The sequence below is a fragment of the Ochlerotatus camptorhynchus genome, unplaced genomic scaffold (genome assembly GCF_037179485.1).
Source record: "Ochlerotatus camptorhynchus isolate MF236.1 unplaced genomic scaffold, CSIRO-AGI_Acam_v1.1 ptg000357l, whole genome shotgun sequence".
Taxonomy (NCBI): Eukaryota; Metazoa; Arthropoda; class Insecta; order Diptera; family Culicidae; genus Ochlerotatus; species Ochlerotatus camptorhynchus.
In genome coordinates, this window is record NW_027040845.1 from 3,743,543 (window position 1) to 3,766,919 (window position 23,377).

The 23,377-nt window shown below is 38.8% G+C and overlaps 2 protein-coding genes across 2 annotated transcripts; one reads left to right on the forward strand and one right to left on the reverse strand.

Annotated features, from left to right (window-relative positions):
• Nucleotides 1-3,133: 3,133 nt before the first annotated feature.
• Nucleotides 3,134-4,586, forward strand: LOC135709262 (enoyl-CoA hydratase domain-containing protein 3, mitochondrial). Its single transcript, XM_065231561.1, has 2 exons — nt 3,134-3,247; nt 3,306-4,586. The coding sequence occupies exons 1-2, from the start codon at nt 3,212-3,214 to the stop codon at nt 4,098-4,100; spliced, it is 831 nt and encodes a 276-aa protein (XP_065087633.1). The 5' UTR covers nt 3,134-3,211; the 3' UTR covers nt 4,101-4,586.
• Nucleotides 4,267-21,075, reverse strand: GstS1 (Glutathione S transferase S1). The gene is made up of 7 exons (XM_065231647.1): nt 20,995-21,075; nt 19,198-19,352; nt 18,087-18,254; nt 12,247-12,389; nt 11,984-12,149; nt 11,125-11,292; nt 4,267-4,968 (listed from the first exon to the last, which is right to left on the reverse strand). The coding sequence occupies exons 2-7, from the start codon at nt 19,328-19,330 to the stop codon at nt 4,658-4,660; spliced, it is 1,089 nt and encodes a 362-aa protein (XP_065087719.1). The 5' UTR covers nt 19,331-19,352; nt 20,995-21,075; the 3' UTR covers nt 4,267-4,657.
• Between the last annotated feature and the right edge of the window lie 2,302 nt (nt 21,076-23,377).

Here is a 23,377-nt window from a genome sequence, read left to right on the forward strand (position 1 = left end):
TAGTACTACGAAATGTTTGTTTTGATTCGCTATGAAAGTTTGACAGATAAAATGAGGGGTTATTGGTTTTTCCTATGTTTCGAGGAGTGAATCGATTAGCTTGGGACCGAAGAGAGTACCAGAGCTGAGCCAAAAAGTTGAGCACGTTATTTCGGGACCTTCTAGTCTTAGAGTTACCTCTATGATGATACTCTATGCCCAGGGAAGTCGAGAAAATTTCCAACCCGAAAGATTCCCTCGACTGGACCGGGAATCGAACCCGCCGCCTCCGGCTTGGTAATACCGTGCCTTTACTGACTAGGCTATGACTGAGCTCCTACAACCATAAATAAGCCTCTATTTTTTTAAAGTTCTAGAAGAAGAAAAAATCAAAGCACTATTCCACGCCAAAGTTTGAGTGGTAGGAAACGCCATTTTACCTGTTCGAATGATGTGATCTATTGTAGAACCTCTGATCTGCCGAACACGCTTGGCAATCTCTCATAAAGCACGTCTTGCTGGGTGTTACAGATCTGTTTTTCATGTCAGTCCTTCTCTGGATATGGCATTTTCTACCTGTTCTACCTCTATAGCATAGTTCTTAGATTACCCTTATCAGGATAATTCATGATGCAATGAATCCAATTGATTTAATAAATGAATATAATAAAACAATACCGAAATAATCATTCTGTCACATAATATTTATTCACACTGTATTTAGTTTGTTAATAAAGGTAAGGTCGTTAAAGTACTTTGATCATGTTTGAGTAATTATGAGTTGCTCAAATTTACCCTAATAAAAATTGTATGGTTAATTTGCTTAACGACGTGTTCTGGGTATCATCCAAACCATTTGTGGAATAGTTCAATGATTTGGGTTATCGTTCGTTTATGGTTATTTTTTATTAAGGTACTCGGTGCAACAAGGGGTATTCAACTCTGTACATCCAAATCTTTGCCGAAAGCAGGTCAAGCGTTGTGCTGAACGTGCCGAAGTGTGGCAATCAAGCTCAGTAGCCCATGAGTTTGGCAACCATGCACTTATGACTTTTGATATTGTGTGTTTACATTTTCAAGTCAAGGACGGAAAAAAGTCGTGATAATATTCAACGAGCTGGTTGCCGGTCATCCGATTCAAGGAAGAAGTGGCACTCGAAGATAAGCCTTTCCGCGGGAAGGAGAAGGGTGACTGATGGCAGAAGCTGTTCATTCAGGAGAAGGCAGTTCTCTACCGTGCGCCATTCTGGCAGACGTTTGTCAAAACCAAGAACCCAACTGGCAAGTGGAACAAGAATCTTGTCTGCAATATCGTCATGCTACTCGGGCAATGGTACAATCTGAAAGATAAGAAAGACTCGACATAAAATGCCCACCGGCGGTAGTAGTAGCAGCAATAGACCTGCAGTAGCTTCCAAGTGTCAGCAGTCGTGGTTAGGTGGTAAATTCGTCTGACTCCCCCCTCCGCTTTATGGAGGGAGGAGGGGGGTCAAACTACTTCGTCGATGGTGTATCCAAATGTCGGTCCAGAATCTCGATACTGGTTTCAGTTGTTTGATGATTACCTCCTCCTTGTATCTGTTTGGTATATTTTTTATCCATGGTCATGTCGGAATCGCATATTAATCTCCCTGAAACTGCTGCCGGTTCCAATTTCGTTCATTAATTCCGCGATTCAGATTGGCACTGTTATCTCCGGTGTGTTTACCTCCACAATTCTGTTAGCAGCATCTTTCTTAATGTTGCTGTTGCCGTCGGTGATACGAACAGTTGCGAAAGAGCGTAGAGAGACCTTCACAGTCAATCGAATCCGAACAAACTGTACGGCTGACCGATTGGTGAACCATCAATCGTACCGGGGTGTTATGCGGGAGAATCAGCGGCGATTGCAGATACATCTGAAAAATGGTAGGACCGTTCGGTACCGGGGTGTTGTTGACACCGCACATTATCGCTGCAATGCTCCTTACCCATTCAATTGACTCTCGGTCTTGATTCTATGGCTATCGAGTTAATACTTAGTTAATTCTGGCCTATTCTGCGGGGCGTTGTGACTCTCACTAGTTCGTTTGGACTTCCCTGAAACTATGGACATCTCTAAAAAGCCGTGTGGACTTTATTTTTTTTTTCTTCGGTTTGTTTTTTCCGTCGATCTTGTTTTCCGTGCTGAGCACCAATGCTACCGACGTGCCAGGAAGGCAGCTCCCACACCTGGACCCTACCTATCGACCCATCAACTCATGAACCGGAGACCAACGGCTTTACTTCCCATCCGAAGGAAGGCGTGATTAGAGATGTTATGCCTCAGAACATCCCGGCTGCGCCGACTGGGATTGAACCCAGCCCTGCTGGGGTGAGAGGTCATCACGCTTACCACTACACCACCGGCGCCGTTGTGTGGACTTTATGTAGAGGTTCATCCCAATTAAACAATCTCTTATTATAATTGGGGACAATTTCGCTGGAAAATGGCACTAACAAAAAATCCTTTTACCCTTACTTTGAAGTAAACCTTAGCAACGATTGGCAAAATGTCAACACAAAACAGTGATGCCATTTTATTTTATACTTTGTGTCATACTTGTCATCGTGTGCCATGACGCGCCGATCAGTGTGCCACGATGTGTTTGATTACCCCTTGCGGTGCAAAAATATTCACTCTGATAATAGCTTGCTTGCCCCTAGATAGTTACCTTATATTAAGAGTTGTGAGAAGCAGCATCAATATGTACCACCAAATTATTTTAGGCAAAGTGGCTTCTGTCATTTCGTCAAATCTGGTAGATCAAAAATGTCTCTCGTCAGCAACATCTTGAAGCTTCAAATTTGTTTTCGATATTTGAGATGGAATTCATTTAAAAAAAAAATAACCTTTTTTGTTAGTCTTAGCTATTTTTAGATTTTCTTTGTATGGGGTCTTTTAATCAACATTATTAGATTTGTTTTGTTCCTGATTCTCAATGATTTTATTGGTATACCATTTATTTATAAGAACTCGTTCTACATTTTGGTTCGAGCTTTGGCCTATGAAATTAGCATTCGTTCTACTGTGTAGGTCAATTTGTTTATTTTTTGTTAATTTGTTAATCGGCTCACATCTCTATATTTTTAAAATCTCGCTTCGTTTGTTGTGTTCCTTTGTCAGCTGTTCTCGAGTTGAGCATTGTATTTTTGATAACTTTATTTTAAAATTTATCTTGTTTCTCCAACTAAGTTCTTAAACATAAAAAAAATGCTTAGAACAGCTAGTTCACTGCATTCCAATAAAGTATAGCATATTTTATTACGCAACTAGTATTCCCATGAAAACGTTTACGTAATTTCAGCTTCCAGCACTCGGTGCCTTCCGTTGGCTGAGCACCTTCACCGAACGGGATGGAGTCGGTCACATCCTGCTGGACAATGAAAAAACCCGTAACTCGTTGTCGATTGACATGATGGACAGTATCCAGCAGCACATCATTACCAATCAACACAATCAGACCGTGCGTTGTTTTGTACTCTCCGCCAAGGGGCATGTTTTCTCGGCTGGCCATAATTTGAAGGAGCTAACCGTTGAGAGGGGATCCGACTTCCATAAACAAGTGTTTGCTAAGTGTTCTGAACTGATTGGTGTTATTTTGGGGGCTCCAGTGCCGGTGATCGCCAGAGTTGATGGCTTGGCAGCGGCTGCCGGGTGTCAGCTTGTCGCGTCTTGCGATATGGTCGTCTGTAGTGATAAGAGTTGTTTTTCTACTCCTGGAGCGAACTTTGGGATTTTCTGCTCTACCCCGGGAATTGCCGTGGCTAGAGCTGTTCCACGTATGAAGGCATCCTATATGCTTTTTACCGGGCTTCCTATCAGTGCTCAGGAAGCTCTGGAATCTGGGCTTGTTAGTAAAGTTGTTCCATCCGATCAGTTGGATCAGGAAATTGACACCATTTGCAATGCAATAAAGTCGAAAAGTCGAGCTGTCATTGCATTGGGGAAGCAATTCTTCTACGAACAAATAGCAATGGACGTGAACAATGCCTACAGGAAGGGAGAACAAGTCATGACTGACAATCTGTCGACGGTGGATGGCCAGGAAGGCATTCGCAGCTTTGTGGAAAAGCGTAAGCCAGTGTGGAAGCACCAGTGAGTAAAACGGTGAGAATTTGTGCATTTATTTTTGAAAATTGTTACTGCATTTTATACGTTTACATGATGTTTGGAAATATTAGTAACCCATTTATTCATCCGAAGTCCCTGATACATTTGGACTGTAGTTTTTCGGCATTCAAATTGAAACCACTTGTACCATAATATCGATTTGGACGTACACACAATGTATTTTCTCGACCCTCTTATGACAACTTAAAATATTTCTTTACACTTTAAACGTACGAACTACGGACTAGATTCTAGATATTCTCTTACTGTGGAGATGTACAATGTTCAATTAGTGAAATACGGTTTTATAAAAGATGCCACCATTCAGCAGGAATAGATACAATTCCTTCCCAAAACAAGTTTGATTCTTTCGCGCGACTTATCCTAAACTAAAACAGCACAAATATTAGCGTAGCGTTAAACCTTAGCATTATGACCATATTCGCTGTGTGACTACATCACGGCATCATGTTTGCTGGGCGTAGAGTTTATAGTTTGCTTTCAATTCCATGCTGTGAAGAGTTGGCGTTTTCGGGTTTCTCCCTCTTAGACTTCAGTCACTGGTCTCTTGGCAATGTACGCCTTGACGTTTTCGTGTTCAACCACCTTATTCACGACTTCCTGCAGGTTGGGGAAGTTGGTGAGCAGATCGGTCTTCGTGAGGTAGTTCAGATAGTCCAGGATACCGGCAAAGTACACATCGGCCCAGGTCGGTTTGCCCAGCACCAGGTGGCCATTGTTTTCCTTGGCGATCACGTTCAGCTTGGTCAGGTAGAATGGAATCACCTCGTTGGTGAGGGTGATCATCTTCTTTTCCTTTACCATGTCGTCCGGTTCGTAGGCAACGATGGCAATCTCTGTGGATGGTAGTTTGGAAGTTGGATTAGTTTCGATGACATCCGGGAGGAAAGAAATAGTTTGAACCAGGATGAAGGCTTAATTTAAGCGAAAGATAAAGGAGCACCGCTGCACGATTCACCATTAGTGATTGCAGTGGCGTTCTATTTTATCGCTGTTTATTGTTAAATCAAGGATAACCCATATTGGAGCATTATAATAACTCTGCGTAATAACATAAGAATAGACTATACAATACTGTACTGCCTTTAATCGCAAATCAGTCCCATGTGGATTTTCGTAAATTTTTCGACGCTATCTACTATAGTACATATAGTATAGTATAGTATAGTATAGTATAGTATAGTGTAGTGTAGTGTATTATAATATAGTATATATGTATCCATTGGCATCTACTTTCAAATTATGTGTTAAAACTAAAGACTTTGATCAAGTAAAATGTGAAAACAACAAGTCAGTTTATTCCATCAGGCAAAGTAATCGCAATCTGTCAAATCCTGAAATTCAATAGAATAGAAGTTGAACTTGCAATTTGTTCGACATATTATTTCTACAAAATTGCCATATTTTTCGCTGATTTGCATGTATTGAAAGTTCTTTCATTGCAACTAAATAAGTTTCAGTTCTCCAAAATTTGTAATGCAGATTATAAATATGCAATTACCTCCATGCCTCAAGAACTCAATTGGGTTGTTCATGGGTAGTGAGGTAAATGCATATTCATAATCTGCATTAAAAATTGACCCGAAATCCAAAATTTAATCAATTTTGATGCACTGGAACTATTTTAAATAAGTGTGAATACATTAGCATAAATCATAATCTTAGCGCCCTCGGTTGAATTTCGTATGCACTAAAGCAAACCTGCATGTAATCGCCATTGGTGAAATCCCTTAAATTTCGATGAATGTCCAATGAAGATATCGCTTTGAAAAAACCAACGAAAGTTACGTGTCAATGATTTTCATGACCATAATTTAAGACACATATTTTGGAGAACAGTATTGTGATTTTTTTTAGAATTTGTCAATCTCATATTTCGCTTTCGACTTCGCTCTCACCGTACCCAATCTGGAATGTAAATATCGCTTGGTTTCAATGACACTGGTTATGTTTACATAACAAAAACCAGTTCTCTAGTACTTTTTCAACAGATCCTAAGTAACAAATGTAAAGAAATCGAGTTGATCGATGTAAACTATTGCTCTTCTATCATTGCATGTGCTACAAAGACACCCATTTAAATTAATTTACTTTCATTTGTTTAAGATAATCATAGGTAAACAATTGTCCAATGTTCAGTTTAGAATGATGGGTACTTGATTTTTATTTCGGTCATTTTGGCTGCCTAGCATGATTAGTGCTCATTTTCTAAAGGCGGGTCATGAAAACCCAATTCAAGGTTATAAGTAAGGCTACTAGTCATTTTCCCGGTGTTAGGTACTCTATTATGAAGTCTGTGAAAGGGAATCTAGATGGTGTAGAGTAAAACGACCAATTTAACACTCATTAATTACAGGGCTGGTAGCAAGTCACTTTTTACAAACCTATGGCCAAGATCATAAAATGTTATTAACGTTTCAGAAGTATTTAAATTTTTCAAGGACTATGAACTTACATTCCATATATTCAACATATGAAAATTATTCCGAGCTTAACTTGTTTGTCTTAGAGATTTCGAATGCTTAAGTCCCAGCATCTTTGTGTAAAAATTTACTCATTCTTGTGATCTACGTTTTTGCGAATTTTTGTGAACTTGACTCAAATATGAGTCAGATTAATTTGCCGGTGAATTCACGATCTTTCCATCTTGGAAAATTTTCCTCGTTCCAGAATAATGAGATTTGAGGTGTTTCAAAAGTTTCTATATCCGAGGTCTTTAAAATAGATTGTCTAAAAATTGTCAACATTTATCTTGTTATTATTATTTGATTGTCTAATAAGGCATAAAGATGATGCAAATAATATTTTCATTTTATGTCCGACGTCACTCAAATAGGTCGAGGAGAGGCAAATATTAAATAACAAAGAAGAAATAAATTTACGTATGAGTAACTAATTTAATGATAAATTCATAAATTATTAATAAAAAAAAATATTTTGTTTACTTTAAGGATAAAGCGTAGAGTGGAAAACGATTTTAAAAAGAGCTAAATTTTCAAATTTTGGGTTACATAAAACAAAAATCAAATTTGCATTACCCATAATAATGGTGACCAGCAAATCCCGATTTGTAATTTCTCGGAGTTTTCCCGGAACTTACTAAAACTTCTTTACGTACTCCTTGCATTCTATTTAGAATTAGTCTGAACATTCCTTATAATTTTCATGCATTTCTCCTCAGAATTTTCATACAATTCTTCTCACAATTATCTTGGAGCTCTCCAATAAATTCTTCTGAAAATTTACTTGGAATTCTCCTCAGAATACCCTTGAAATTCTGCTCGAGATGCTCTTGGAATTAAACTCGGAATTCTCATAAAACTCATCTTAGAATTCCTTTGGAATTGCTCTCTCCAAATTCGATTCCCTTCCCGAGTAAAGTCGGTTAACAAAAGCAAGTCGATATTGAAGTTTGCAGTTCCTATCATTATGAAAACTGATTTTGATTTCAATTGTCGCAACATAATTCATATTGTGTCGGCTTTCGGAATTCGCGCGGTTTTCGTAACTTACATAATTTAGATATTTCGTTCGAAACGGATTTACTTATTCAATCGGTTTACTACGCGGATGTATCTACGCGCACACGTCACAGCATTTTTTCTATAACTATCTTGAAACAATACAAACGGAATCCAGTGTTCAACCGGCCAACATAGGCTAGCCCTTCTGCTGTATTGTCAAAGATAGAAGCAACATTTATTCAAATGGGTCAAGTCTTGAAAACTAAGCTGTCACGCAGCTCCAGCTTGATACCCAATAAAAAAAAAAGAAATGGACCTGGAATCCGCTTCACAATCGTCATGAATTTTCCAAAAGAACTACCTAAAGATTATTCTCTGAACGTCTGAAGTCCCACAAATGAATGGGAGTTCTAGTGAAATCTGTCTTAGAGTTCTTGAAAAGATCTATTGGTATTTTATCTAAAAACATTGTTGTTATCTGCAGAATTCATCCTAAAATATTTTCAAAATTCTCATAATATTTAGTTCTTGAAAGTGACTGCATCCTGAAAACATTTGCCAGTCCAGGGGTCATGCAATTGTTTAAAGGTCCAGAATCTTATTTTTCCCGGTTTGTCATCGAAATTCACGGGATTTTCCCGATTTTTTACCGGCGATTTCGAATTCGCGCCTTTTCCACGGTTTTCATGAATTCCTGGTTCACTGTAAAATAAATAAATACACTGAAGTCTTTTTTACACGGTTTTTTTACGCGGTTTTTTTACACGGTTATTTTTACACGGTTAAAGCATAGAGGTAACTCTAAGACTAGAAGGTCTCGAAATAACGTGCTCAACTTTTTGGCTCAGCTCTGGTACTCTCTTTGGTCCCAAGCTAATCGATTCACCCCTCGAAACATAGGAAAAACCAATAACCCCTCATTTCATCTGTCAAACTTTCATAGCGAATCAAAACAAACATTGCGTAGGACTAGAATTTAGACTAGAATGGGGTACGTTAATCGTTTGCTTGGGACCAATAGGCTAGTCAAGTAGTGAGCCAATTTAAAGTCGTTAGTTTCGTATTGATTGTTGCTATAAGTCTAGATAGAGCTGGAATTGGGGTGTAAAAGCATTTGTAAACAATGACTTCTCTTGATGATTTCTCGGAAGTCATGGCTCTCCCTGAAAAATCAACATCACCATCGAGTAGAGGAAGACTTCTCCTACCCGATGGATATGATGGTTTGTGCAGGCGTGCCTTGAATTCTGAGAAATCAACGAGAGAAGTCATTGTTTACAAAGGCTGTTACGCCCTAATACCAACAATCAATACGAAACTAACGATTTTAAATTGGCTCACCACTTTAGTAGCCTATTGGTCCCAAGCAAACGATTAACGTACCCTATTCTAGTTGAAATTCTATTCCTACACTATGTTTGTTTTGATTCGCTATGAAAGTTTGACAGATAACATCAGGGGTGTGTGGATTCATGCAGAACATGCAGGGGTGAGTGAAATAGCTTGGGACTGCTTGGGACCGTTGTTCTGGTACTGAGTGAGTCAAAAATAATAATGATTTTCTTCGGGACCCAGTGGTCTTAGAGTTACCTCTATGCTATTACCATAGAGGTAACTCTAAGACCAGAAGCTCCCGAATAAAAGTGCTCAACTTTTTGGCTCAGCTCTGGTACTCTCTTCAGTCCCAAGCTAATCGATGCACCCCTCGAAACATAGGAAAATCACGAACCCCTCGTTTTATCTGTCAAACTTGCATAGCGAATCAAAACAAACATAGTGTAGTAGAATTTCGCCTAGAATAGGGTACGTTAATCAATATGCTTGGGACCAATTGGCTACCCATGTAACAATTTGGGTTTTATGAGGATTCTGAAGTCCATTATTTAGACTTGTAGAATGCTATAAAACCACGATAAAACTTGCAATGCTACTTGCGTAGTCAAATAGTGAGCCAATTTTAAATCGTTAGTTTCCACCGGTTGCTATTACCAAGCCGTTGGTGGAGGTTTGTCGACGATGTCTACAGCGTAGTTAAACGAAAAGCCCTTCCACAAATTTTAGATGAGATCAACAAAATTCACAAGGATATAAAGTTAACTCACGAATTTCATCACATGATTTATCAGGTGCAGACTCTTCCATTCAGTGATACTGGAAAGGTTAAGCAATTGCAGTACATCTTCGAAACAGAGAGATTCGACGGATACAAGGAGACTAAATACAATCCAGGCAATCATCGATAAAAAAAAAAACAAAAAAATCTACAAAGGAGATTGTTAACAACCTTCACTGCAGCATCTGAATCTTTGAGACGAGTGTCCATTCCATTTGATCAAAATATTACTAGTAAGCTAAAACCATGGTTGAAAAAATTCGGATTAGATTTAGTTTTCACTAGTAGACCCAATCAGTTAAAATCATTGTTATGATGAACTAAAGACCCAGCTCATGTTTAAAGTAAAGTAGGTGTATATAAAATAAACTTTAATCTCTGTAAAAAGTAGGTAGGGGAATTGAATCAATCAAAAATATCCATTAGTACCGTCCCAATGACTCATTCATCTAGATAAAATTGATAAATAGCAGATTTTTAGCGATGGGCCCAATCTTAGATCCATAGGCCAACATAAGAGCCATTTCCCCTATATGTAGGACAAACTAGCATCTAGATTCAAAAAACATATAGCGGAGGTTAATAAGGCCAAAAAGCACATTTTTACCGAGGATCATCAACTGACAACGGAGGACATCACGATTTTACGAATTGTATCTACACAATGGAAATTTTATATTGCAGAGAGTCTCGACATCAACAAACAACGGGTTTCAACTTTACTCAACTCTTCCGAATCCCCCACCCATTTTGAAACTCTTTTACTAGGAGGAGGCCATCTAGAGCCACTCTTTTCAATCAAAATAGACTAACCAGCCTTTGGCTGAAAGTCTTTATAATAACGATAATAATGTTTCCCTATAGAAGAAAAAAAAATCTAGAATACCATTTGAAATAGAGTTGAATTTATTTTCAATATTCACAAAAAAAAAAAAATTTGTCTCCAAAATGATAAGATTTGGTCAAATGGTGAATTGTAGAAAATGGTCTGAACTCCCATTAAAAAAAATCCTACACTGAATAAAGAATCATAAAATAGTGATTTCCTCAAATAATATGAATTGATTTTCAAGAAAGACAACTTATTTATCTACGAGTTGTCAGTCTAAACATTGAAATATACGCCATTTTATAGGAAAAAGTTTCTTAAACAACATTGTTACTGTTATAATCAGTATCAAACCGTGCGTAAGCTTGGCACATCCTATAGCATTCAAATTCTGCCGCAAATCCAAATCAAAATCAAATGCCTTTAAATCATCCCGCCCTGCAAACTTAACCCACCCTTATGTGCAAGGATGACAATGTATGTGAACATTGCCAGGGGACTCCACCAACAGGAATATGCCACCTGATTTACACCTGATCTGAATCGTGACCGTACACCTGTACCTTGTTCTAACAATTATACTCACTTAGACGGAAATCGTTAATCGTATCAACAATCGCATCAACTTGGAGCTCCTCCACCGCGTCGGCACCGGCCAGCCCGATCTGCTTGGCCACGTAGCGGCACATGGCCAGCGACTGGTGGACTCGCTTGCCGTCGACCTCCAGCACCGGCATCTGTCCCATGGGCATTGCTGCAATGGAAACGGGTGGGAAAGGAGAGCGAGAAAAAAGCAGAGAAATGCTTGTTAAATTTTAATACAAGCTGGATTTGCTTCAAATTCAGCATTGTCTGAGGATGCTTTCCGGATTTGTAGGATGGAATCAAAAGAGTTTTTTCTTTTGGGTGTAATAGGAGTGTAGTTAATGATGATAAGCAGCTTTCTTATTGCCATGGGCGGATCGGGTAGACTTACGTTATTTTCGGGTTGGGAGGCGCTGTTTGTTATCAGCAGGAGACAAACATACTTATAGAATATAAACAGACACGTTTTTAGCGACAGAAGATACGTTATCTTAAAAAAAAAAACCGATTGTGGACCTCCATTTCAGATGGGGTGCAGCAAGGAAAACATGTCTTCTGCTTATGATTTGCCAGATAAAATGTGTTGGTGGAGTTTATTGAATCATATTTTTAAGATTGTTTCTTTTTATTATCGTTTCTTATAAAAAAGTTGTGTAATGCTTATTCACTTGTCTAGTTGGTGGATGCGTGTGAAAGTGATTGATGCTCAGTGCATTGAATTGAACTTGCTTCTCTCTAGCGTTATAGAGGACGTTAGATTATGTAGGGTTGTGGTGGTAGTCTCTGTTGAATGTGGTAGAAGAAGTATTAGTAGGGTGTACTTGTTTGAAGTACGTATCGTTCTGTTAGTGTCGGCGTTTAAATATCAGTTTGGGGTCGTTTTGCGATCCAGTTCTTGATCGATTCGATGCTCGTAACGTTGTCAACAAGTCTCTGCAAGTTCGGATGATTGGCGACGAGGTCGGACTTCGTCATGTAGTTCAGGTAGTCCAGAATAGCGACGAAGTACAGATCGGCCCATGTAAGCTGTAAACAGAATTTGAATTAGTATTGCTGAGCTGTGGAGAAAGTTCGGTGACTCTTTTTCGACCACGACGGAGCAAGAGTCTTTGGTGGCATTTACTTTGGAGTTTGCCATGTGGCCGTCGTTTTCACGGGCGATGTCGTCCAGCTTTTCTAGGTAGAATGGAATGACCTCACTGTTCAGGGTGACCAGTTTCTTCTCCTTCACATCATCTTCGGGTTCGTAGGATACAACAGCGATTTCTACAATGGACGGAAGCTTAGTATCGCACGATATCACTAGCGTCCACGTTCGTTGCCATTTGTCCGTGTTCTGATTGATTTTTTTTTTTGTGATTTGGATATCATTTCCTGTTTCACGCTGATTGCGAATATTGAAAAGCTTTTCAAAGAGTTCATTCAGTACAATCTGCATATACAAGGGCAGTTTGTAGCGTTGCTAAATTTTCATGAACTACAACATTGTCTCAAACGTCATTTCTATTCATCCCAGAAGGTGTTTCGTTGTTTCATCCCAGAAGGAGTTCCGTTGTTTTTTTTTTTCAAATGAAAGCAATTTAACTTCAAGTTATGCTGTTAACGTCTTGTTGAAAATTTAATTTAAGTTCATCTGTCGTTGAACTAACAATTACTGTTGATTTGTTTTGTATTACACATTTTAGGTCATTCGTGACTTGTCTGGGGTGAAATTTGAACGCAAGTCTTTCAGCATAAGAAGGACGGATGCTAACGATTTACGCTAGGCCCGTATTCAGTTTATGAATACAAAATCAGTAATGCAATTGATTTAATTGAAAGCAAGATTAGTTTTCCGTTTGATTCAACAGTGTAAAAATTTGCTCTCATTTTTGCTGTGATAACCGTTAAGTCAACCAAAATGAGATTAACTGGAGTATTCAAAATAAGTTACATCATAGCAGCAAAGTTTAATTTCAACAGCGTTGCTCGGGTTCGTAGGTATGTACCTACCACGACACTACAAAAAATCCTAAAGTCCCAGAAACTTTTCTTTAAGAACGGGATGTTAGAAACTTTTCCAAGTCCGACGCCTTGAATATTTTTCTGAGTCCGAAATTCTTAGGCTAGCATAATTTCCTATATTTTTTCAAACTTTGAGAATTGTTCAACAATTTCTTACTCATATACAATATTCAGTATCAATTGGAAAATGATTTCTATGATTTTTTTTCCCGAACTTCCCAAATTTTCCAGATTTTGTTATGGACTCGGAAAACAATTAAATATTGTCTCACCGTTAGACAAATTTCGAGACAATCCTGAAGTTTGTCTTAATTTTAAGATTATCCCGAACCTAGTGAAGATCGCTTCGTTTGTTAAATGTCCCCAAGTGAGAGATTTTTCGAGCATCTAGAATTGCGATTTAGATGTGACGCCCCCTCGCCCTAATTCCAGCTCTATCTAGACATACCTCAATCCACTGTCTAAATGTTGCGTAGGTAAATATAATCCAAACAAAATTTGCTACAAGCATAATCTTTTCACAATAACGGCGAAACAAAACCCCTTTTGTAGAGCATTTCTCGCGTAACACGAGAAGAGAGCCTATCATTGTTGATCGATTATCTTCATCGATTTTCTCTTTCGCGATTAACCCGACTGCAAATGAATTTTCCATTGAGTGTATTGTTACAGGCGCAAGCTAACATCATCTTCTGTCGAACTGTGCTGCGAGTTTACCGAGAAAACGGAGATGAACCAGCCTGCGGCTGAAAATCTCCTAAATAGAGATAATAATAATAATTTACCGAGAAATTCGTTTATGTAGCCGTGGTAAATCAAAGAGAATGTCGATGAAGAGAATCGATCAACAATGATAGGCCCATAAAAATACTTCTAAACACAAGAAATAAAGTTTCTCAATACAAAACAACAATGAAATTTATGTTCGGGTCCTCAAACTCCAATTCTATTGCATTTAAAGGGTGTCTACAGTTAAATGTCATTACTTAAAAAAAAGCTGTAACATTTTGTTCTTTGGGTTAATTTTAATGAAATTTTGAGTGAGATGGCCTCAGTGTGTATTATTTACACTGCGTGAGTTTCATTGTGAAATTGCTAGCCATCGGAAAGATGTTGGAAATCCAACAATCTATTGTTTTTCGTGTCATAAAACGTTTCGGAGAACGTTCAACCAACAGTCAATTTGAAACTAACGATTTTAAATTGGCTCACTACTTGACTAGCCTATTGGTCCCAAGCAAATCGTTTAAAGTACCCCATTCTAGTTGAAATTCTAGTACTATACTATGTTTGTTTTGATTCGCTATGAAAGTTTGACAGATAAAATGAGGGGTTCGTGGATTTTGCTATGTTTCGAGGGGTGCATCGATTAGCTTGGGACCGAAATAGTACCAGAGCTGAGCCAAAAAGTTGAGCTCGTATCTTCGGGACGTTCTGGTCTTAGAGTTACCTCTATGGTTTAACTGTTGATTGGAAGTAAGTGAGTGCAAGAACAAGTATTTCGTACTGCGTTGAAGATCACAGATTCACAAAACCACACTAGCGTATCATGGACAATGAAACATACGTAAAAGCGAACTTCAAACAAATTCCGGGAAACCAGTATGTTACTGAGAAAGACAAGTTCGATGTTTCAGAGTCTCTCAGGAAACAGCAAGTGTCGAAGCTTCCCAAAAAAATCATGATGTGGCAGGCGATTTGTTCGTGCGGAAAACGGAGCAAGCCTTTCGTAACAACTACAACCGTAAATGGCCAAGTCTATTTGAATGAGTGCCTGAAGAAATGATTGCTTCCGTTTCTCAAATCACACAACGTTCCCACAATTTTTTGGCCGGATCTAGCATCTTTTCCCTACTCCAAGGACGTTGTGGAGTGGTACAAGACGAATGGGGTCAATTTCGTGCCGAAGGATCTCAATCCCCCCAAACACACCGGAGTTGCGGTCGATCGAAAGATACTGGGCCTATAATGAAGCACGAACTACGTAAGCATCCTAAAGTTGTCACTACGGAGCAGGAAATGTTGAAATCATGGTTGAAAGCAGAACCAAATGTCGATTCAACTGTTGTTTGCATTATTTCTTTCATAAATCCGGAGTGATTTGAGATTTGGGCGTAATTGCTTTTGTAAACAAACGCGTCAATCACCGATTTCTCACGAATAAAAGCTCAATCTCGTTAACAAACTATACCAAATAACAGAGCAATAAATCCTCTACATGATAGTGTTATTAGGTAGAGAATTCACGAGAAATTGGCGATTGACGTGTCTGTTTACACCCAAATCTCAAATCACTACGGAAATATCAAGACCAACAATTGAAAGGGCCTCAACTCCATTTTTTAAACAAACCTTGTAGGGCCATTTTGTCGAGAACCGAAATCCGCCAACGCAAACCAACAAAATGAGCAGGTAGGGGACATTCTGTTCTACTCGATTGTGTTTTAGGTTTGCGAATGGATGTTTCGGATCGCGAGAAAATGGCCTTACAAGGTTTGTTTACAAAATGGAGTTGAGGCCTTTTGAATCGTTGGTCTCGATATGACTGTTTCATATGAAATCACGTTTTGAAACAGCTGCTTTGGTAAAAAATCAGTCATTCACAAGACTGAAAAAATATAACCTTAAATAGGCATTTTTCCAACGGTTTAATTTCGGTTACAAAACGAACATTTTTTAAACCCTCTTGTATAAGATTCAAAAGTTTACTTTTATTATTCAATTTGTAGGGGCTTGAAACTATCCATTTGACTAAACATCATTCGTATTTTCCACTGAATTTTGTATGATTAGTGATGATTTTCTTAAGATGACCAAACTGCCCCACTTTCCCCTATAAGGAAAAAAATCTATGTTCTAGCCTTGCTCGGAGCCTTGTATTAAATTAAATGTGGTGAAGAATGAATAAGCTTGAAATTTAAGGTGATTCCACAAGTCAAAATATTGAGGTTTTTGCGAATGCTCGTAGCTGAAACTACCACTTATTGTTTGCTGCGGATAAGCAAGCAATGTCTGAAATTTACATATTAACCTCGTAAATCTTGAGATTTGTACTCTTGAAGCTGCGAAGAATGATAAGAAAAACGACTCTAGAAGGAAATGCCTTAAGATAAGGCCAATTAGGGAACCACTACACACTTATGCCGTTTTAGTTTGAAGCGAACCCTCACCCGGGTTGCAACCTAAGAGCTGTCGAACTGATAGTTTGAACGCCAGTTACCAACCTAGGTTTGCCACCAAGCAACCTGAAGAATGACCAGTTTCACGCATACATTCAATGGTGAAATTATTATGATGAAATGTTAAAAAGGTAAACAACAAAGAATCAGCCAGTCTGAAAATACTGAAAAATATTTCAGCGAAACAGATAGGGAATCGACTGGACTTGTAGTTGGCCAGTTGGATCGAGAAAAACAGTTAGAGACTTATGGTCTGAAGATTCCCGGAAAACCCCGGGTATGGTCATTTCTTGAAAGAACATTGAGCATAGATGAAATATGCAATCCTCATACCGATTCTGTTACTGGGTGGTCGGAGAAAGGATCCCCAGATATCCAGAATCACCGGGAAAACTGTCCATTACTGAAAGTCGTCCTAGAAATACACGATTTTTTTTTTTATTAATTGCATAGAATCTTGAGCATAGCTATAACATGCAATCCTCAGACCGATTCTGTTACTGGGTGGCCAGAAAATGGTTCTAAGAATATCCCGAATCACCACAAGTTTTACCCATTTTTAAATGTGGTACGAGACAAACGCGGCTTTGTTAAACTGCATACAATTTTGAGCAAAGATGAAATATGCAATTTCAATAGTGATTCTGCTACTTACTGTCCATATTCCTCAATCATATGTACTATGTAATTATACTGGATTACGTCTCCTTCATGGTCATAAATTAGTTCGTAATTTGCGTGTGTTCAAATAAATTTTTGGAAAATATAAAATGGCAGCGGTCACAATCAGCAGTGAACAAGGGAATTCCCAGTGCATGTTTAAGCTGAAAACTGCTGTTGAGCAATCACTTGGCAGCTAGCTGTCATTGCCTTTTTGACTTTTCTATTTCAAGTCATTTCATGTACACAACATTTCAGTTCACCCAGTTCACCGCGAGAGTGATATTTTGAAGAAACTAACCCAGATTCGAAACTGGTTCATCAAACTAAAACGGCATTAGAAATGTTTACCGACATTGGTTATTTTGACCGAACTTTCAACAGCTGAACTGTTCGGTAAGAATCATGCATTTTAATAAATTAGTTTAAAAGCATCAAAAGAAGGAAAGTTTCACCGCAATGGCAAGACTCGTTTATTGAAACAATGCTGACAGCGTTTTATAAATTAAAATTAAGTAAATCATCTTTTGAAATGAGGGTCAAAGTTTTACCGAACGTTCAGCTATTGAAAGTTCGGTAAGAAATTACCGAAGTCGGTAATAATTTCTAACTGTATCGGGCCAAAAACTGGCACATTTACCCTAATACTTGTTTAACAACTTCCCATTTCCTCCGGCAGACAATCGACCTCAAAATGTAAGAAGCTGAAATAGAAAAAAAAAATCCTCGGATTACATCCCGATCAAGCATGTCTCGCTGCTTTGATGTCAACACCAAAGATAATCAACACGACTCTAAGCAAACATTTTGCACATCATCCAAACAGGGACGGTATTAAAAGTTAATCCTCATTGGAGCTTGCCGCCATTAGTGTTATCTTCAGAAAAGCAGACATAGAGTTAAATTACCAGATCTGCTAATTGTGGATGATGAGCTTTATACCCCAGAAAACGCGGAGTGGTGCAGTATGGTTTAACAAACAAAACAAAAGGTCACCGCAGTTTTCAAAAAATAAACGCTTCTGTTTGAACATGGACAAAGGGCAACGTTCGCATGCGCCTGGACTAGGGCACTATACGGTTGGCATTGCAACCGTAAGAGCCTATGCAAATCTTCTTACTCAGACGGAAATCGTTGATGGTGTCGACGACGGTGTCGATCATGAGATTTTCCCAGTCGTCGGCACCGGCCAGGCCGACCTGCTTGGCCAGATAGCGGGACATGGCCACCGACTGGTGCACCTTTTTGCCGTCCACCGACAGCACCGGCATCTGACTCATGGGCATTGCTGAAAGGTACAAGCGGGAAAGAGAAAGAGAAAAGAAAAGCAAATTGTTTGGTTTGGTTATGGTCGATTCGTAGGAGGGTTCGTTGCTGTTGCCTAGCATGATAACACCAGAGCCTCCCCCGAAAGCTGCCACCAAACAGATAATTAAATGATGTGATATTTATACATAGGACTTTTGGATGGCGATAACGGATGATCAAGCGATGAGAAAGCTGCCGTTTTGTGCTGTGAGCGTGGTGTGTGTATGTAGGTGGGTGATGAATAAAGATAACTTTTCGTGAAATCCAGCGAATATTAAAATTAGATTCAATAGATAATAGTTTTCCTTGCTGCATATTTTTAGACGATGAACAGACATTGTGATATAATCCATCGGGTTATAGGTTATACAACCGTGTGTCATCGTTACAAAGTCAACTTGCATTTAGTAATCGATCGAACACGCAAAGCATGCAGGCACCGATACGAGACAAAATTAGCCGGTAGGAAGTTGTTTACCAATTACTAAAGACAATACTGTGCTGATACTTGGTTGCTGATTGATTAGGGAATGAATGTTATCAACTTCAAATTGAATTTCAGTGGCTCGACCACGACGCAATTACACTCAAGCAATTTTTGGATTATGCAATAAGGAATGTACTGGGTAAAATTTGAAACCGTTATCTATTATGACCGTTAGATACTGATTTCAGACATGAAATGTGCAAAATTTTATTTGCTTACGAGCTGACATCTGCTGAGTACCGGTGAGTTAGCAAAAACTTATCAACTCATCAGTTTGTTAGAGATAAGTAAGTATCGTAGCAATGAAATGACTATGTGGTAGGTAGGATATCGAGCAATACAACAGCAAACACAACATAGAAAAAAACAACACTAATGTAGTTATTGGGGACGCCACGCAACGTAAATCGGAAAGCTACCAATGGACGGGACTCACTTGGCTTCAGTGCTGGCCATTCCTCACGGGTGATTCTGATATCGTCGAAGGGCAGGTTGCCGTAGGACAATAGGAACCGCAGGGGCTCGCCCAGGGCCTTGACGTTGAAGTAGTAGACCTTGTAATCCGGCATGTTTGTGTGCTGGCTCGATGCGCTGTAAAGATTGAATACGGTGTGCGATGAGATACGAAATTTAGACTGTATGTGTTCTGGTACGGAGTTTCTCAAAACAACGAGTGATTGGTGGTTTGCTTTGCCTAATCAACAACATGCCCAGAATCGCATATAGGGGTTGTGTCGGAATAAATAAGGAAACCCGGATAAGATTATTTTTCATCGGTAGCTCTTCTAAAATGAAGTAGATTTGCATATTTCTAGCCCAAAATTAGCCCAAAAATGACGGAAAACAATTGATTTTCCTTAAGATTTTGACTCCATTGCACCTGCAGAAGTATTTCTATAATAGTGGAATCCAATGCGTTCCACTATTATAGGATGCAAAGTTAGCAACTACCACAACTACTGGATCAGTGCTCCTATGATTGAAGGACGTTGTAATATTATTAATATTTTCTAACTAAATAGAGATTGAAAGCTATAGAATGACGTATAAAAAATTGTATGTACATAGTTTATATATTTTTCAAAATTAAATTGCCTTAGTTGCTCCACTACTGAGCCACCCACCTTTAATATTAACTTTATTTATATTCCATAATGTTCCTTTGGTTCATCAGATTTAGTGCGCACGTGTGTGCCTAATTCCATTTGAATAACGTTTACCATGGAGACGCATGGTTGTTTGCAAAGTGAACTAAAATGTGACAACCTTCACTGTCTGGAAGTGCTTGAAAATTATGAATTTGAATTACTTAATGTGCAATAAAGTTATCAAAGTTGGTTCACTCATTTGAACCATAAGTTAATTCTAATATAAGGAAGATGAATTTGCTTCTACATCATTTGTATTATTCGTAGTTGTAGTTTTAGCAAGATAGAATTATTTTAAGGAGAACCCTCTGCCTTTTGAGTTTGACATGTTCTAGAATGTTATTAAAACAATAGAAACACCCAACTTTAGTGAAGACATCAAGTAGCTTCAAGTGAAAGGTCCTTCTTCGTCTTGGGTATTACGTCCCAACTGGAATTTAACTACAACGTATACTCTTTGAACACTTCCATAGTTGTTAATTGAGGGCATTCTAAGCCTCTGTACACCTCTTTTGCATTAGTACTTTGTACACCAAGCTCAATGCTACTCCATGAAAAGTAAAGTCGAGCAAATATCCAAATTAGCCAGCAAAAGAGATAGTGTGCACATTAGCCTCTTAGCTCTAGAACATAACACACCAATTGACCGATAAGGCCTCTATCTAATTGAATTATTTATAGCTCCCGTCCAAACAACTTCCAGCTCATTGTTATAGCCATATCATACGATAATAATCTGAGTCATTTTCAAAGTGTTCCACCTCAGACACTTCCACTTGTGTGCTGTATTGTCATATATTTTTTTCCCCCATTCAAATCTTCTCATAAACCGTTTCTAAATTCAATCAAACTTTGTCCATTCTTCGATTCCACAAACCATTCCGATACAACTTCTTCGATTACATAACTCACTAGTCAGATTATGCACCGCTTTGATTTGGTTTCTCTGTTTCAATTCACCAATCAATCACCGTCTATAGAAAATTCGACACTTTCGATTTAAATCCGTCGATTGTGCGTACCACTTGTTGTCGTTGTTGTTGCTGCTGCAGCAGTAGAATTCACTTAACCGTTCGTTAACCTACCTGTTGATATTTAACTGGTGCTAGGGGTTTGGTCAGACTAAACACACTCGCCGGTGGTCGGATTATTTATATACGGACGAGTCGCGGTTGTGGGGCGAATTTGCAAAGGATTCACTCGATTCATCCACTCGGCCCGACGGTAAACAGTAATTCGTCGTCGTTCTAGCAGGCTCGGCTCGCAGGTGATAAGAATTTAGCCGATCGGCGAATTCGCGGTGGCTGGCTAGGTTGGTTCATTTGAGTGATAGCGACCATTTCGCTCGGATGTTTTGCCGAATCTTTTTCATTCCGATTTAGCGGTTATGGGGGATTGGGTGTTATTTATTTTTTGTATATTTTGTCGGCCACCAGACAATCTTTGAAAGCTGTTGGGCCGGAATTGGGTTTTGGATTCTTAACCTGGTCCAAGATTTCAAGAAACTAGTTGTTCCTCTTCTCCTTATTGATGGATATTATGTACAAACTGGCATTTTGAGCACTTTCATAATTGTCAGCTGAAGCTGGTCACTGAACTGGGAAAACCGGGAGCTGTGAATTAATTGGGAATCGAAATCAACCGGAAATGTGACTGGAACTTTATCATAGTTAATTTTTGTTAATAAATATTCAAAGTCCCATAGCTCAAATATTTCACTTATAATCTTGAACATTTGTCTAATACCAGAATATGGAAATTAGTTCTCAATCGAAGACACTAAATATTGACAATTTATTTTAATCCTGGATCTTGAATTTCTGAGTACGGATCATTTCAAAATGTCATCAGAATTACTTTTACTTTCAGGACTCCTCTCAATAATCTCATGATTATGTCTGCTATCGGGAATACCCCTTATTCTTCATAAAAGTCTGTGCAAAACACGGAATTCTCTCTAGAAAAAATCTTGAAATTTACTAGAATTTGTTTTAGTTTCTCTTCATTATAGTCTTTGCAATTCACTTGAAATATTCCTGGAAATTTTTTGGTATGCCATTCAGAATTTAGAAAAGTATTATCCCAAAATTACCTTGGAGTTCACTTCAGAAATCCATGAAACTTTTTCTCAGAATTTCCTTCAAATGCTTCTCAAAATGCCCTTGAGAGGATCTCTTGGAATTTTCATAAAATTTTCATATTTTGCATTTTTTTTAACAATGCGTTTATTTTTCCAGGCTCATTTGCTGCGGAGCCGATATTCATTGTTTAGATTACAAAATTACTTAAAACTAAAGTTAGTAAAGCGGGGGCCGATTACTCGCGGCTATCTCGAGGTTAGGGGTTACAAATTGTAGCAAATGGATGGCAGGGTAGGGATTGTGAATACAAGGTTTGTAGAGCAATGTGCTCTTGATCTCGAACTAAGCGACACTCTGATGAAAAAGACAAACATGGGGGTACACCGATGGGCAGCTAACAACTTGGGAGAACACAATATGACACTAACTACTAAATCCTCAGATCTATCCGTTTTAAAAACACATAAATTAAATTCAAATATGTCCGAGATCTCGGCTCGCCAAGACATCTCTAACGGGTATCGCGGGTTGTTTTCCTCGGGCCCTGAGGGATGTGGATAACTCAGATCTGACAACACGGTGTAAGGTACATGACCAAACAACATGCTCGATATCGTGATGACCACGTTCCACACGCACATAAATTGCTGCCTGAGAGCCCAATTCGATAGAAGTGCGAGTCTAACGAGCAGTGATTGGACATAAGCCTTGATATAACGCGTATAAAGTCGTGGCTCATGTCCAACCCTTCGAGCCACGGTTTGTTCGACACCTATGGGAGAATAGAATGTAACCATCTTCCCAAATCACCATCATTCCATTTTTGTTGCCAACTGATGAGGACTTGCTGACGACCAATGGTGAAAAATTCGTTGAAGGCAATTTGTCGCTCAAAAATATCGCCTTCCATAGCGCCCACCTTAGCCAACGAGTCCGCTTTCTCATTACCCGGAATTGAGCAATGAGATGGGACCCAAGCTAAGGTAATAGTATAGGAGCAGTTAGATAAAGCACTCAGTTTAGATCGTATTTCAGGCAGGAAATACGAGGAGTGCTTCATCGGCCTCATTGAATGAATAGCCTCCAATGAGCTAAGACTATCCGTAAAAATGAAATAATGGTCAGAAGGTAGTGAGGCAATTCGCTCTACTGTGTAAAATATAGCTGCAAGTTCCGCAACGTATACGGAGCATGGTTTCTGCAGTTTATAGGAGGCGCTATGAAATTGATTAAATACAACAAATCCAGTGGAAGCATTTATGGTTGACCCATCTGTGAAAAATCTTTTATCGTTACTTACATGGTGGTACTTGATTGCAAACATTGAGGGAACAACCATCGACCGATGGTGATCTGGTATTCCATGGATTTCTTGCATCATGGTCAG

Coding starts and splice junctions, on each gene's coding strand:
- LOC135709262 (XM_065231561.1), top strand. CDS start 3,212: ATGCTTAGAACAGCTAGTTCACTGCATTCCAATAAA. Junction 3,248..3,305: donor GTTCACTGCATTCCAATAAA/GTATAGCATATT, acceptor ACGTAATTTCAG/CTTCCAGCACTCGGTGCCTT.
- GstS1 (XM_065231647.1), bottom strand. CDS start 19,330: ATGCCGGATTACAAGGTCTACTACTTCAACGTCAAGGCCCTGGGCGAG. Junction 18,255..19,197: donor ATGGCCAGCACTGAAGCCAA/GTGAGTCCCGTC, acceptor TGTACCTTTCAG/CAATGCCCATGAGTCAGATG. Junction 11,293..11,983: donor ACGACCCCAAACTGATATTT/AAACGCCGACAC, acceptor TTTCCATTGCAG/CAATGCCCATGGGACAGATG.